At 37.5% G+C, this 16,870-nt stretch overlaps 1 protein-coding gene and 1 pseudogene across 1 annotated transcript in view; both read left to right on the top strand.

The window, feature by feature from the left end:
* CEP126 (centrosomal protein 126) overlaps positions 1-16,870 on the top strand; it is a 68,380-nt gene continuing 51,510 nt past the window's right edge. Inside the window, exons 1-3 of the mRNA XM_063096035.1 lie at positions 1-128; positions 10,018-10,137; positions 14,703-14,848. Coding sequence (XP_062952105.1) covers positions 1-128; positions 10,018-10,137; positions 14,703-14,848 — 394 coding nt within the window. The remainder of the gene's footprint in view (positions 129-10,017; positions 10,138-14,702; positions 14,849-16,870) is intronic.
* Positions 3,798-6,330, top strand: LOC134374982 (tyrosine-protein kinase receptor TYRO3-like; annotated as a pseudogene).

Genomic DNA, 16,870 nt, shown 5'->3' with positions numbered 1-16,870 from the left:
ATGCTGTCGGGGAGGCCCGGAGCCCGGAGCGCGGTCACGGGGCTGGGCATTGAATCCTCGGACGCCCACGGCAGAGCCCCCCTCAACCCTCGGGAGAGCGGCGGGCGTCACCGACCTGGCGCTTACCTGTATCCTTCCCAGCCTGTGGCGGCCGGGTTAGCGGTGTTGGAAGTGGGGCCCATTCTTTTTCCGATTAGATTCCTATGACCACTGACGCAAGGTGATCGAAACTAGCAAGTCATCTTAGTGCGGATATTTACTTTAGCAGCTGTCATTGCCCCCTGTCTTAGACCTGAAATCATATCCTTTTATCCGGTTCTATGGCCGCTTCCCCCGCCGCCCTGTTATCCCACCCTCATTCTTCAACTTCGTTGTAAAATTTTTGCGAATTTTAAAATATATCAACTGTGTATTCCGGGGGTATTGTTTTTGCCTTCTAGAATTATGCCATTTTGATCTTTGCTTACATGTTACGCATCTCTGGATTAATCATGCTACTAACAGAGAGGAATTGCGCAAATAAGTAAAATGTTTTGCTATTCTATAGAGTTTTAACAGTTAACCTAACATAACCCTAATTCATTTACCAGAGCTGCTAAAGACTAGCACAGTTGGGTAATTTGTTTTCCACCTCTGCCCAGTCTGTTGTCAGAGAGACAGCAGAGAGAAAATGAGAAGCAAGGGGTCTGGATGCTTCACAATCTGGATTGTATCTGAATTTTCCCTAAGAATTGGCCAAGCCCACTTTCGATGTTGCTGTGGTTGCATTGTAGGAAATTGAAAGAGTGTGTTGTGTTTTCAAAATATGTCAACCATGTTTATTCCTTCAGAGAATGTTGTGGTAATTAGCATTTAACCTTTCTATTCTCAAAAGACTTTGGTTGGCAGTGATGGTGCTGTTTAATCATCATCTTCAGTCTTGTCAGAGAATGGAGTGTCTCCTCTTTCCATGTCAACCCTAGTTTTCTTATCCTCATTGTTTCCTGTTTCTTCTGGGATGTTCTTTATACTCTGTTACAATTTTAGCAGCAAATCATCACACAATTTGTATTGTGTCTGCTCTTTGGCAGACTCTGTTCTAGGTTCTAAGGATACAAATCTAATGAGGAAGATAGGTATGTACAGAGCTTCACTAATGATAAAATATCCCTCCTCTGATCATTGTTGACCCCATTTAGTTTAGCTTTTGCCTTGGTTACTCTCCAAAAACTGTCCTTTCAAAGATGTAATCTGAAATAAACAGGATCATGTTCTGTATAGATTTGATTCTGCCCCCTTGACATTGTATTTTTTTGGACACTGAACTCCTACTAGAGTGACTCTGATTTATCTCTAAATTAGAAAATAGAAAAGCATTGTAAATGGCTCATTGACAAAGTGTATCTTTCCATCATTTTCATTAATTAAATGGTCATGGGCTTTTTAAAAAAAATTATGTGGTATGAATGTTTATACAAACACCAAAGAAAATATTTGTAAGTAGAATTTGGCAATACATCAAATGAACACAACCAAATAGACTTTATTCCAAAATTATGATGATGATTTTCAGTAAAGAAATATATTACTAAAAATATACTTAAAGACTAAATTTATAGTTAAAGTTAAGCAAGTTGTAAATGATTATTTCAGTAGATGAACAAGAGACTTTGATAAAATCCAACAACTTTTGCTTTGTGTGTGTGTGTGTATTTGTTGGTTTTATATATTTTGCTAGTGTGTATACATATATGTTTATATATAACATATATTTAAATTGGGATAGAGGAATTCTTTTTTAATGTAATAAAGACTATTATACTAAATCAAGAATATTATGTTTCCTAGTTGGAGAAACACTAAAGTACCTTTTATGTAAGTATTATTCTGGATGTTCTTAGTGTCTGTAATATTTCCCATTGGATACCTGGTACTCAGATATATGACTAAGTGAATGAATGACTAAATAAAAAAAAGAAAGAAAGAAAGAAAACAAATGAAAGAACCATAGTCTTAAAATAAACAAGTATCTTGGTAAAATTTCTATTTGTGATTTCCAAATATGAATGCAATACTCAGAGGCCATCCAGCTTTCTGTTGAAGATGTTTTCCCACTGGAGTCAGAATTTCCTGACTCTAAAGGCTATAAAAGAACAAAACTTCATAAAGTTCATCTGATTAAAATTAGCTAAAGTTTTATCATTTCAATCTCTTATAAGAATTCAAATAGAATAAAATTTTTTTAAAATAAAAAAAGGTAAAATGTCTCTCATGTACTCTTCATACTATGCCTCTTTTTTTCTAAGTATCTCCAGTCTTTGACCCTTCCATTTTGTCCTAGCATCTACCTTGCCTTTTTTTTTTCCTATCCAGTTTATGCCCTATTCTTGATTATTTGCACATATTTCTCACTAATGTCCTTGGTTCTTTACACCCCTGTCCTTCTGCTTCAACTACACAGTAACTACTACAGTCCTGCTTCTCTACTCCATGCGAATAACAAAAATGCAGTCAGAAAAAAAATCACAAAACCATACATACTGGCACCAGTAAAGATTGATGATTTCTAGCTTCACCTAACAGGAACAGGATTCTCTCTTGTTCCTCTTAATGCCTATGCCAGTCTCTATCACCTCCCACCACACTGGGTGCACTATCTTACCACATGATGAAACATGGATGTCATGAACCCCCTCAGGTCCTCCCCAACATACAGCACAAACCCACATACTCCCACCCACCTATATTTTTCCCCCAGGCTCACTGATGGAATATCACTTTTACTGTAGGAAGTGAATCATTCACTTATGCCCTAATTCCCATCCCCTTTCTTCTCCTCAGTAACCCTGAATTATAAATTATCACCTCTCTTATAATTTGCTTTCAGTTTCTCTTAATGGCCTTCTTTCCCTACAGGCTATAAACATGTTCAGGTCTTGGCTATGATAAAGGATTAATATATGTACTATTCTACCTGTTTTGAACTTAGATTTTTTTTTTAAATCAAGTTTGCAATAGATAAATAGCCAGTAACTCTGAACTAAAAATTCTCCAAAGAGGAAAATAAAAATTAGTAATTAACATGGAACGTATTCCATATTACTAATACATATAAGAGTACTTCAAAAAGATAACACGAATCATTCCATGAACTTTTTGAAGGACCCTAATACATAATAAAACATAGTTTTGCACTTTGTCTTTTTAAAAAGAAAAATACTAACCCTATGCTCATGAGATTTTGAAACTTATACACATATGTTTCTAATGGTATGTAAATATGTATAACCTCTTTAGATGCCAATTTTTCTATGATGCATTAAAAGCTATAAAAACTCATATGCCTTTTGTCTACCTCAGAGAATTTTCTCAAAGGAAATCATTCAGCAAGCTCTTGTTAATCCATTACTATATTCTAAGAACCATGCCAGACATTGGAGTTATAGAAGTAGAGAGGAGACATATATAATGTGCACAAGAAGGTGTTATCAAGTCATCTGATGGAAGTTAAAAGAAGCTTCACAGGGAGGGAACTGTTTGAGGTTGCCCTGAAAGGATGAGTAGTGTTAGCCAAGCATGTGCCAAGAGATAACAGTATAATACATCATGACTTGTTCTGTTAGTAATTATCTTAGTGTGGCTGGACATAGGATTCATTTAGGAAAATGTTGAGAAATGAACTTGAAAAAACAGACTGGATTATAGAATGCTTTATATACAAATCCAAGAAATTTGGGATTTATCATGAATGTGATAGGAAGCTTTTGGAGAAAAACAAGGAATGAGAAACATTGTAAAATTTGCACTTAGGTGGCGTCATGGTGGTTCAAATGAAGAATGGCCAGTTTAAAAGTAAGGAGGTGAGTTAGAAGAGTACTGAAGTAGTACAGCCAAGGGATTTAGAGCACCTGAGCCAAGACAGTTGAAATGGTTAAAATGACGGAGAAATAGAATCTTGATAGCTTTAATAGATTTGGAAAGGAAATTGGTTGTATGACATAGTTATTTGTGATGGTAACGTATTTTAAGCAACCTAATTGGAGAAAGACCTAACTTGGGAGAGGGAGAGGTAAGGATGAGGTGGGGTAGATTAGGCTATGCTTTCAAATTATAATCATGTGTTACTTACCTAATCCTATAACCTGTCGTATTCTTGGTTTGGTTTTGTTACTTAATGTTAAGTATATAAAAAATTACTTTCTTTGGACAGGTATTTAGCAGTGATTCTTATGGAAATACCATATTTTTACAGTACAGCTAGTATAACAAAAATTTACCAAGCCATCTAATATTTCTTAAACTTGAATACCATATTTGAAAAAGATGCAAAGGCAGCAGCTTTCTTTATAATTCAGAAGGCAAAAATTATACTATAATATAAAATTTGTGTGTGTGAGGGTACTTCAAAAAGTTCATGGAAAAATGGAATTAAAAGATAATAGGAATTTTTGCATGAACTTTTTGAAAACCCATCATATACTATATGTATATGTATGCGTGTGTGTATATATATATATATATATACTATATATATATATATATATACACTATATATATATATATATACACTATATATATATATATATATACACTATATATATATATATAAATTTAAGAGTATATTGTTGTCAGCTGCATGGGATGGTGATGGTGGGAAGGGAAGGGGTCTTAGCAACCTTCTCACTTTGGATACGGCCCCAGCCAGCACTCCTCAAAACCTTCATGCCATTTGTACAGACTCAGGCATCATCCTGGAATGGGAAGAAGTGATCCCCGAGAGCCTTTTGGAAGGCCCCCTGAGACGCAATAAATTGTTCTTGTTCATGACAATGGAACATGGGATGAGCTGACAGTGGAGGGGACCAGGTTCATTTTGACAGGCTGAGAAGGACATGATCATGCATGTATGCATCTCCAATGCAGTTGGCTGTGGGCCCTGGAGTCAGCCACTGGTGTTTTCGTCTCACAAACATGCAGGTCAGCAGGGCCCTCCCCACAGCTGCACATCCTGGGTGCCTGTAGTCCTGGGTATGCTCACAGCCCTGGTGTTGGCAGCTGCCCTGGCCCTCATCCTGCTTCAAAAGAGGTGGAAGAAGACATGGTTCAGGCAAACTTGTGACAGTGTCATGCCCTGAGGGGAGCAAGCCATTCACTTCCAGGTAGCCAGGTCCTTCAATCGAGAAGGACCTGAGTGCATCAAGGCTACATTGGACAGCTTGGGCATCAGCAATGAACTAAAGGACAAATTGATATGTTCATCCCAGAGCAACAGTTCACCCTGGGCCGGCTGTTGGGCAAAGGAGTTTGGTTCAGTGCAGGTGGCCCTGCTGAAGCAGGAAGATGGCTCCTTTATGAAACTGGCTGTAAAGATGCTGAAAGCTGACATCATTGCCTCAAGCGACATTGAAGAATTTCTGAGAGAAGTGGCTTGCATGAAGGAATTTGACCATCCACACGTGGCCAAGCTTGTTGGGGTGAGCCTCTGGAGCAGGGCTAAAGGCCATCTCCCCTTCCCTATGGCCATCCTGCCCTTCGTGAAGCATAGGGACCTGCACAGCTTCCTGCTCACCCAGCAGATTGGGGAGAACCCCTTTAACCTGCCCCTCCAGACTCTGATCTGATTCATAGTGGACAGAGTACTTGAGCTCTTCGAACTTCATCCACTGAGACCTGGTCGCTCGGAATTGCATGCTGGCACAGGACATGATGGTGTGTGTGGCTGACTTTGGACTCTCCTGGAAGATCTCTGGTGGGGACTACTATCGTCAGGGCTGTGCCTGTGACTGTCCCTGAAGAGCCTGGCTGACAACCTATATACTTTGCAGAGTGACATCTGGGTCTTCGGGGTGACCATGTGGGAAATCATGACTCGTGGGCAGATGCTGTATGTTGGCATCAAAAACCTTGAGATTTACAACTACCTCATTGGTAGGAACCATCTGATATAGCCTCCAGAGCGTACGGAAGACATGTTTGAGCTCATGTACCAGTGCTGGAGAGCCAACCCCAAGCAGCACCCAAGCTTCACATGCCCGCAAATGGAACTGGAGAACATCCTGGGCCATCTGTCTGTGCGATCCACCAACCAGGACCCCTTTTATATCAACACAGAGAGCCTAGAAGCCTGCTGAGGGGGCAGCTTAGAGCTGCCGAGCTGGGATCAGCCAAGAAGCAGGGCTGGGGATGGTGGTGGCAGGGGGCAGTGGGAGGCACCCCCAGTGACTATCAGTATATCCTCACCCCTGGAGGGATGGATAAGAAGCCTGGGCAAGCAGAGCAGCGCCAGAGAGCCCCCTCAACGAGGCCCAGAGGCTGTTGCACCAAGGGCTACTGCCCCATAGTAGCTGTTAGCCCACAGGCAGGGGGCATCTGGGGCCATCTGCCTGTCTCTTCTGGCCACTGTGCTGGCTGACCAAGCCCCCTCTGACCCCTCTGACCCCTCTGACCCCAGGCCAGGCAGTGAGGTATGGAGGCCCCTATGGTAGTCCTCCCAAGCTGTGCTGGGAAGCTTGGACTGACCAAATAGCCCAATCCCAGTTCCCAGTCTGTGGCCAGCCTGGCATCAGTTCAGTCCTTGGCTTGGTGGAGGTGGGCCAGACCTGGTCGTCCAAACCCAGGCAGCTAGCAGGAGGGGAAGGGATGGTTATGTTTCCATGGTGACCATGGGTTTGGATGGCAGTGGGGGAGGGTAGATCCAGATTTGTGGGCCCCTACTCTCCCGTCTGAGCTGCCCTGGCTGCTTTAGTGCATGCATTGAGCTGCCTCCAGCCTGGGGGCCCGACTGTGCCCATGCTTGGGGTTTAAATGTCCAGATTTGCCCCTCTGAGTCACAAAGAGATGCCGTTGTATTATTCTCTTTTAGATGAGAGTGGTAACAGTTGGTACAGTCAGGTTCTAAGCCCGGTGGTAGGAGGCAGTGGGACAATCTCAGATCTGAACTGTCATCACCTTCCTGATTCCCTACCCTGCATAGGCCAGGAGAAGTGGGGACGAGAGTGCTTCCCTGAAACTGGCCAGGTCACAAGGCATGCTGAAGTGCCACAGGCTACCAGATGCCCATCATCCAAAGGCAGTGCACTGAGCCTGGCAAGAGGAAAGGGTGCTATAGGGCTTGCCCAGGAATGAGTGAGGCCAGAGGGGAATTCAAGAGCCCCTCTCCATGCCCTCCCACAGTCTGTCCTAGCATGTTACCAAATCCCAAAATATCCTAATACTAACAGCAGCAGCCATGTTTGAGCTCAGCCCTTCCATGCAGTGACCCTTAGTCACAACTTCCCCTCTAACTGGTGACCCTCTTCTGTCCCAAGTCTCTGGAGAGAAATTAGTCCTGTTGGCTGGTGTGGGTGAGGGGGAGTTACTGGAGCCTGGGCCCCAGCTCTAGTGGGGGGAGCCTTCTGGAATGCATGTGGGCATGCCCTTGCTGTTAGGGACATTTCCAAGCTGTTGCCATTTAAAAACAAATAAAATTGAAGACTAAAAAGAACACTGCAAACTACACTTGTAATTTTCTTTATGCTCTTGTGATGAAATCTCAAACATGTTGAACAGAGAACAGAATTGTCTCTGCCTGCAAGCCATGCTTGCCACCTGAGCCAAAGCAACCTTCCACTCCCCCCATGTTGCCCCTGTGTACCCTGAAAGGAAGTTGCAATTTTCCTCTACTGCTGAGTTGTGACTTTTAATAGCTAGCTGTCTTGTTCAAGTCTGGCTCCTAAAAAGTACTCTACTGGAGAAGAACAAGATAAACCTTTATCTGTTTCTACACTAGCAAAGAACCAGATTTCCTTCCCTTTTTGTTTCATTTTTATAAATCCTTTAAAAGAAAACTTTAAGTAAAAACATCATGTGTGTGAATGTGTTTGAAGGTTTGTTTGTGTTGATGTAGTACAAAATTTTATTTAAAAATGAAGGTCGGGCTGGCCAGTTAGATCAGTTGGTTAGAACACAGTGTTATAGCACCAAGATCAAGGGTTCAATCCAGCTAGCCACCAATAATTTAAAAAAAAAAAAAAAAAAACCTGAAGGTAAAATTAATTATGGCCTATGGTATAAAGGTAGTTAAATAGCAACATAACTGAAAACAAATAAGCAAGCTCCCATTAGCTAAATTTTTTTGAACCAAAACATTCAAATAAACATGATTATTTTGAAATGTATAATAGTTTCTTTCTAATATTGATGCTATTAGGAAATATTGTATGATCCTGAAATTAACACATTTTGAATTAACAAATTAGGTACAGCATAATTTATTGTTGAGTGTATTTCTCATATTCTGTTTTGACATTACTAATCAATTATGGCATTTAAAAAATCTTGATTAAATGTGATAGCCAAGACATGAAACCAACCTAAATGTCCATTGATGGATGACTGGATAAGGAATCTGTGGTATATATACACCATGGAATACTACTCTGCCTTAAAAAAGAACAAAATACTCCCATTTGCAACAAAATGGATGAGCTTGGAGAAACTTACGTTGAGTGAAACAAGCAAAGCACAGAGGGATAAATACCACATGTACTCAGTCATAAGTGGGAGCTAAGAGAAAGAAGGAAGGAAGGAAAGAAAGACCACAGTGGTGCATTGAACTTGCAGAGGGAGAGAACATACCTTGGGATACAAAGTGAAGTGGGTAGAAGGGGGAGGGGAGGGAGTTTGGGGAGGGAGGGTGGGGGACATGAGGTACAAGTGGAATTTGTGGTAATGGGTATGCTGCCAGTATGGATCTGGCCTTCACATCTTGGGCATGAGAAGTGACAATTAGCTTTGTATCTCATGAATATTCATAACCAATAAAAAAAGAAAATATTTGCAAACTATGCATCCAACAAAGGATTAATATCCAGAATATACAAAGAATTCAAACAATGCAACAGTAAGAAAACAACCCAATTAAAAAATGGGCAAACGAGCTAAATAGACATTTCTCATATGAAGATATACAAATGGCCAACCAACACATGAAGAAATGCTCAACATCACTCAGCATCAGGGACACGCAAATCAAAACCACGCCAAGAGATCATCTCACCCCAGTCAGACTGGCTATTCTCAAAGAGACAGAATAACAAATGTTGGCAGGGATATGGAGAAAGGGAAAACCTCCTACAATGTTGGTGGGACTGTATATTGATGCAGCCATTATAGAAAACAGAATGCGGATTCCTCAAACAACTACAGATAGAACTGCCATATGACCCAACAATCCCACTGCCAGGTATATGCACAAAGGAATGGAAATCATCATGTTGAAGCGGTACCTGCACTCCCATGTTTACCACAGCTCTATTTACAATAATCAAGAGTTGGAATCAACCTAAGTGTCCATCTATGGAAGACCAGATAAGGAAAATGTGGTATATACACTCAATGGAATACTACTCTGCCATAAAAAAAGAATGAAATTCTGCCATTTCTAGCAACATAGATGAACTTAGAGAAAATTATGTTAAGGGAAATAAGCCACGCACAGAAAGAGAAATATGGAGAGAAAAGAAAAGAAAATAGAAAAGCAATCATAATAATACAATAAGGTTTTTTTAAAAAGGAGAACAGAACTGCAGTTATTAGAGGTAGGAAAGGGGGAAGAGTGGGGGTTGACAAGAAATTAGTCAAGGGTCGCAAAGATTGATTACATTTTGTAAACACGAGTATACTACTTATCCTGATTTGATCACCACATATTGTACACATGTATTGATATTTGATTCTGTACCCCATAAATATATATAATCAATTATCTTCCAATAGAAAAACTGTCAAAAATTTAAAAAATAAATGGGTCTCTTAAAGAGAATTTCAAATCTCTATTTTTGAGAAAAAAGTTTTTAAACAAGTTCTTTATTCTAAAAAAAAAAAAAGACAAGTAGACATATCCTACAATCTATAACTTCAGTGCAATCTCATATATGTCTTTATCTGAATTGAGGTACTGACCTTACCTTAGTGTGAGGCTGTAATTATATTTATTAGATGGCACTAACACTCATCCTCTAAAGACATAAACCATTGTCATTAACTTAATTCTATTAGAGATATGAAAATCCATCTAGAGAAAAATTTAGAAGAAGAACGCCAAATATTACTGCAGCAACAAAAAATATGTCGAAATCGAGCACGTAAATATTTTGTGGAGTCAAACCGGAGAAAAAAGTAAGTAATTGTATTTTATTCAGAAGTGTAAATTCAAAGTCAATATAAATTAATAGTTTCTCTACTTTGTAGCACTTTATGAACGTAAGTCATTACAGTACTTTATCTAGAAAACACTGATTGGATTTGTGTGGTTTTTATAAATTTTATTATTGTTTTTCTGCCTAAAGCACAAGAATGATGGTGTGTTGTCTAGTTCACTGACTGACCATAGCAGCTTTTTCTTGTCATAGAATAGCTTATTACAGTGTCATATACACTTCTTAAAATTACTATAAAATGTGTTATCGTCTTTGTTTTTCATATCATTTCATGATTAATTAAAAGATTACCAATTAGTGTTTAGTATCTAATAAAATGTAATTTGGTTTTGATTTATTATTCACTTCTCTTTGATTTTTCTATGTGCCACCCTCATTTATTCAATCAGAAAAATGGGGGGAAATAAGAATAATGGTGGAAATGTGATAAAAAGAAAAATTTTATAAACTACTGCCCCAAAAAGAGCTTTCTAATGTAAACTGGAAACTAAAAGTAAGAAACGCAAATTATGCAATTACTGCGTACCATTTTTCAGGATGCTTTTTAGTTGTCAGGATTTTTTTTGAGACAGAGTGGTTATGACATTTTTTATTGTTGTTTTTGCCAGTTTGTCCATATTTTTACAGCATGTGAATAGCAGAAAATCTCTAGTGGTTATTCACTACGTCATTGGGCATATGTTGCAAATCCCATTTGAATTAGAGGAAGATTTACGTAATCATTATTTAACAATTCCCTTGAGCATCTCAGCAGCCATGGATTTCTCAAATCAACTCTCAGATATACAGTCCTGTCCAGAGTTAGCTCCATGTCAGCCATATTAAATGATAGACCTTCAATTTATTTGCCTGGGAAGAAAATCTACAAGGATTACTGAAACATCACCATAATAAATCAATAGTACATACAAGCTGACTAAGTTTCCCTCCTTACCTAACTAGGTAAATGTAAATTATTCTCATTACTAGTGAAGTAGACAATGCTTTAGATGAAAAATACAATAGTACAAAAAATCCCTGGAACAGACATCTCTGTTTTAAAAAATGTAGTAAGTACAAATTGTTTTGTGCAATTACACACTTCACTATTAACTGTGACACACAAAGATGGCAGTTGCCTAAGCTGGCAGTTGCAGCCCACTGATACTGAATAATGCATGAAACTGAATAATGCATGACAAAGTACTGTTTACTAACAATACTTCATTATACTATCAAAACACTGCTTTCTAATATGCCTCCAAAATTTTCATGGTTAGAGAAGCATATATAATAAATGGATGTAATAAATCACTTTTAAATAACATAAAGAAAAAAGTAAACAATTTGTATTAATAAACATTTCTCCTGATCCCCACTAAATAAATGTTAGCTGTTTTTTTTTAAATACAGGTTTACAGTCGTTATTCTGGTCATTTGCTGCTGTATAGCAAACCACCTTGAAAACTTAGTGGCTTGAAACAATCTTGTGTGTTCCCTGGTTTAACTGGTTGATTGTCAATTGGAAGTCTCATGCTGTTGGACTTGAACTTTTGCTGTGGTTGGAGTTATCTGTTGGTTCTACTGAGCTGGACATGCAAAATGGCTTCTTCAGTCACATGTCTTGTGCTTAGGCTGGCATGGCTAGAATAACTGGAGGTTAGCCAGACGTATCTCTCTATGCTCTCTCTCCCTTTAGCTAGCTTGAGCTTCTTCTCAGCATGGTGATCTCAAGTTCATCAAAATTCTTACATGGAGTCTGGCTTTTTCTAGAATGAGCATTCCAAAAGACGAAGTTGGAAGTTGCGAAACTTCTAATGTAGGCTGGGAAGTCACACAGCATCACTTCAGTAACATTCCATTGGTTCTAAGAGGTACTGGCCTTTAATCTGGGCCAGACTGATTAGAGGGGAGGAAACTACATATTCATGCTTCATTGGGGACTGTCTTTGAAGACTAGCTACCACAGGAGTGCACTTATGTTTTAGTCCACTTGACATAAAATTTTAATGTCAAGTAAGAGTATATAAATTTGGAATTTAGAACTTTCTGAGTTGACTCTATCAGTTCCTGCTAAGCAAACAGCAGCTTCGTTTTCCCAACAGAAAGCAGAATACTCTGTTAATGCCTACATTTAATTACCTCTGTTTTCTTTACCTCTCTTCAAAGATTACATTAAATGCATTCACATCACTGTACAGCCATCACCATTATCCTCTCCAGAACTTTCCCTTTTTCCCCAGCTGAAATTCTGTACCCATTAAACACTAACTCCCCCTAGCCTCCCCCAGCCCCTGGTAGACACCATTCTACTTTCTGTCTCTGTGAATTTGACTACTGTAGATACCTCATATAAGTGGAATCATACAACATTTGTCCTTTTGTGACTGGTCTATTTCACACAGAAGAATGTCTTCAAGGTTTATTCGTGTGTAGCATGTATCAAAATTTCCTTTCTTTTTAAGGCTGAATAATAGTCCATTGTATGTAGCCACATTTTGTTCATCCATTCGTCCATCCATGGACACGGGTTGCTTCCACCTTTTGGCTATTATGAATAATGCTGCTATGAAAATGGGCATACAAATATCTGTTTGAACCCCTGCTTTCACTTCTTTAGGTTATATTCTCAGAAGCAGAATTGTTTGATCATATGGTAATTCTGGTAATTTTTTGAGGCATCACCTTACCATTTTCCATAGCAACTGCACCATTTTACATTCCCACCAGCAATGCATAAGGGTTTCAGTTTCTCACATCTTTGCCAATGGTTATCTTATGTTTATTTGATTTTTTGTTTGTTTTTATAATAGCTATCCCAGTGGGTGTGAAGTAGTATTTCATTGTGGTTTTAATTTGCATTTTCCTAATGGTTAGTGATGTTGAACATCTTTTCTTATGCTTGTTGGTATTTGTGTATGTTCTTTGGAGAAATGTCTATGTAAGGCCTTTGCCCGTTTTATAATTAGGTTGTTTTGTTGTTGTTGAGTTGTAGGAGTTTTTACATATTCTGAGTATCAATGCTTATCAGATATATGATTTTCAAATATTTTCTCCCATTCCCTGGGTTGCGTTTTCACTCTGGTGATAGTGTCCTTTGATGCACAGAAGTTTTTAATTTTGATGAAGTCCAATTTATCTATTTTTCTTTTGTTGTTTGTGCTGCTGGTGTCATATCCAAGAAGTTATTGTCATATCCAATGCCATGAAGCTTTTCCCCAATGTTTTCTTCTAAGAGTTTTATAGTTTTAGCTCTTATGTTTATATCTTTGATCTATTTTGACTTAATTTTTGTATATGCTGTAAGGTAAGGGTCCAACTTTATTCTTTTGCATGTGGATATTGAGTTTTACCAGCACCTGTTGCTGAAAGAATTGTCCTTTCCTCATTAAATGGTTTTGGCACCTTGCGGAAAATCATTTGATCATATATATGGGGGGAGTTATTTCTAGGTTTTCTAATCTATTCCATTAGTCTATATGTCTGTCTTTATGCCAGTACCACACTGCTTTGATTACCATAGATTTGTAGTAAGTTTTGAAATCAGGAAGAATGAAACCTCCAACTTTGTGTTTTTCTTTGAAGATTATTTTTGGCTATTCAGGGTCCTCTGATATTCCATATGAGTTTTAGGATAGATTTTTCTATTTCTGAAAAAAAAAAGTGATTGTTATTTTGATAGGACTTGGAAAGAATCTGCAGATACTTTGGGTAGTATTGACATCTTAACAATATTAGGTTTGCTAATCCATGTACATGGGATGTCTTACCATTTATTTGTGTCTTTTTAAAATTCTTTCAGCAACTTTTTGGAGTTTTTGTTGTAAAGTATTTTGCCTTTGTGGTTAAGTTTATTCCTAAGTTTTGTTGTTGTTGTTTCGTTTTGTTTTGTTTTGTTTTGCTGCTATTGTAAATGGATTTTTTTTTTTTTCTTTTTTTCTGGATTGTTCATTGTTAATGTACAGAAACACAATGATTTTTGTGTGTTGATTTTGTATCTTACAATTTTGCTTAATTCGTTTATTTGTACTGGTTTTGTATGGAATCTTTAGGATTTTCTACATATAATAAGATCATTTTATCTATGAATATAGATCATTTAACTTTTACTTTTCCAATTTGGATGCCTTTTATTTCTTTTTCTTGCCTAATTGCTCTGGCAAGACTGCTTCTTTCACCAATAAATTAGTTCTTCATATTACAGAAAATAGCATAGCTTCTTAGAAAAGGATTTTTCCATAGCAGGGCTTGAGAGGTAGGAAGGGAGGTGAAGGCCTGCCAGAAATTAGAAAGGGCCTCATCATAGAGCCTTCTCTTAGTTGGAAAAGACCTGGATATGGTTCTGAAATTAACATTTACAATGATATTTAAATTCATGGCCAAGGACCTGTTTTTAAAAATCTAAAATTTGTTGTTTCTAAGTAAAATCTTGAAATACAAAATCACTATTATATAATAAATACTTTCTTTTAAAACTATGTCCTGTATTGAGATTTGTAAAACTTATTGCCTATTTCTGTTATCTACTTTATGTTTTAAATATAGAGCCTTTGAAGAGAAACGAAAAGAACAAGAAGAAAGAGAACACCAAATCAGAGAAAAAATACTTCAACAAAGAAAACAGAAGTTTGAAGAAGTTACTGAAAAATTCCAACGTGCCCATATTCCTCTTTCACAGCGGAGGAGAGCAGGTGCCTTAATTTCTAGAACAACATGAGAATAAAAATTAAAGTTATAATCACATTTGATATGAGTAGACAATAAAATGATAAATTAAGAAACAAAGAGGAAATTCAGCCTGAAATGACCCAGTATGCCTTTTGAGTAACAGGACTTTAACCAAATGAAAAATAGTAATTTGATTTAGGTTTAATTTGGAGAGAATGTTTTGTTGGTTCTACTAGAAAATTTGGAAGTCTCATAAGTTTGATTCCACTTCAAATTGGTTTACAGTGTTTTATCTTTATAAAATTGATTTAGTAAGTAGTTTAATAAAAATAAAAATTAACATTTAGGTTCAAGAAATTAGTGTCACGTTTCTGTTGGCATTTTATTCTCAGTTTGGTTCAAATTCATATTTGAGAGATTGGCAGAACAAAAAAGAAAGTCTACGAAGTAATATAATCCAACAATTTAAGATCTGGAGTCGGTTAAGAATTTAAATATGATTATGGTTGGTTCTTTGGTATCACATCTATATTTTTTATACCTTAAATAGTAAGACAGAATTAACAACAACCTATCAAAGCTTCATAAAGAAAAAGGATAGGCAACACATTTATGTATTCAGCAAACAGAAGCTGTACTATGTTGTACTTAGCCCTAAGCTAGGTTGAGATACAAAGAAATCTAATTTTACTCTACCGTTAAAGATCTCACAACCTATTTTGAGGATGAGAGTAATATAAACAATTAATGTTGATAATATAATGGTAATTGCTATGGTAGGAGAATAACGTGTAAAGTACTATAAGAGCACAGAGGAAAGAACACTAAACCTATGTAGGGACATCTTTCCTGGACAAATGACTTAAGTTTAATCTTGAAGAATGAGCATTTTACCAAGCAAAGAGAAAGTAAAAGGACATCCCAGACAGAAGGAACAGCTTGTGCAAATAAATTATATATTTCAGTGTATCTGAAACATAAGTTAGGAAAAAAGAGAAGAAAAGTGGATATGAGGCTAGAAAAAACAAGTTGGAGCCAATTCTCAAAGAGCTAAAAATACCATGCTAAGAATTTCATTTTTATGCAAAATACAGTTCACTTTCAGTTTTTTTTAACTGGGAAGCAAGCCATTACTGTGTCAATAAGGGCTCTTACTGTACATAAGGGCAGTAATGTAGTAATGTAAGTACTGCCCAGACATGATAGGGGTCTGTTTTTCTCTATGAAGTCCTGAGGTAGGCAGCTAAGAGCTGGTATGCATGGTTATGCAATGTCAGTGGGGAATAACACTCCTTCTGTCTCTCAGCACAACCATCTTCAGTATATGGTTTATATCTTCACTCTCATGGTCACATGGTAGCTATTAGAGCTCTAGCCATCATGTCAGTGTTCTAGGCAAGAAGAAGGAAGAGTAAAAGATAAAAGAGTATACCTCTGAGCTCCCTTTAAATTGTTTTCCTAGAAGCCCCCATCTATGTGTTTTTATCTATTGGCAACTCCATTTGCAAGGGAAGCTGAAAAATACAGTTTTTTTAAAATGTGGTTATATTGCCGTCTCTAACTTTATAGGGTCTGTTACCAAAGAAGAAAGGGAAAATGGATATTAGGTGGGAATCTAGGGGTCTCTGCTATAATTAGGTTTGTTTGTTAGGAAGATAATTACAGTTACAACATGGAATATGGATTGAAATAGAGACTAAAGTAGATAGACTTGCAGGGGACTATTTAAATAATAAGTAAGAGGTGTTAAGCTCCTAAATTAAAGCAGTGCACTGGATATAGAGAAAAGAGGTAATATATTCAGGAGATATAATCAATAGGATTCAGGTACTAATTGATTGAGAGTGGTAGAAGAAAGGCTAAGGGAAGAACAGTGCTTCTGGAACTTAGTAGAGAGCCTCACATGTTTGAAGCACTCAATAAATACTTTTTAAATGAATTAATTGTTTTGGTAGGTGATGGTAATATCAATCAAGTTTACAAATAAAAGAGGAGAATCAGGTTAGAAGTATGAAAGATCATTAATTAAGATTTAAATGCATTGA

This window comes from Cynocephalus volans, chromosome 4, assembly GCF_027409185.1.
Source record: "Cynocephalus volans isolate mCynVol1 chromosome 4, mCynVol1.pri, whole genome shotgun sequence".
In the NCBI taxonomy this organism is placed as follows: domain Eukaryota; kingdom Metazoa; phylum Chordata; class Mammalia; order Dermoptera; family Cynocephalidae; genus Cynocephalus; species Cynocephalus volans.
Note: the sequence above shows the minus strand (reverse complement) of the source record. Positions and strands in the feature narration are given on the sequence as shown.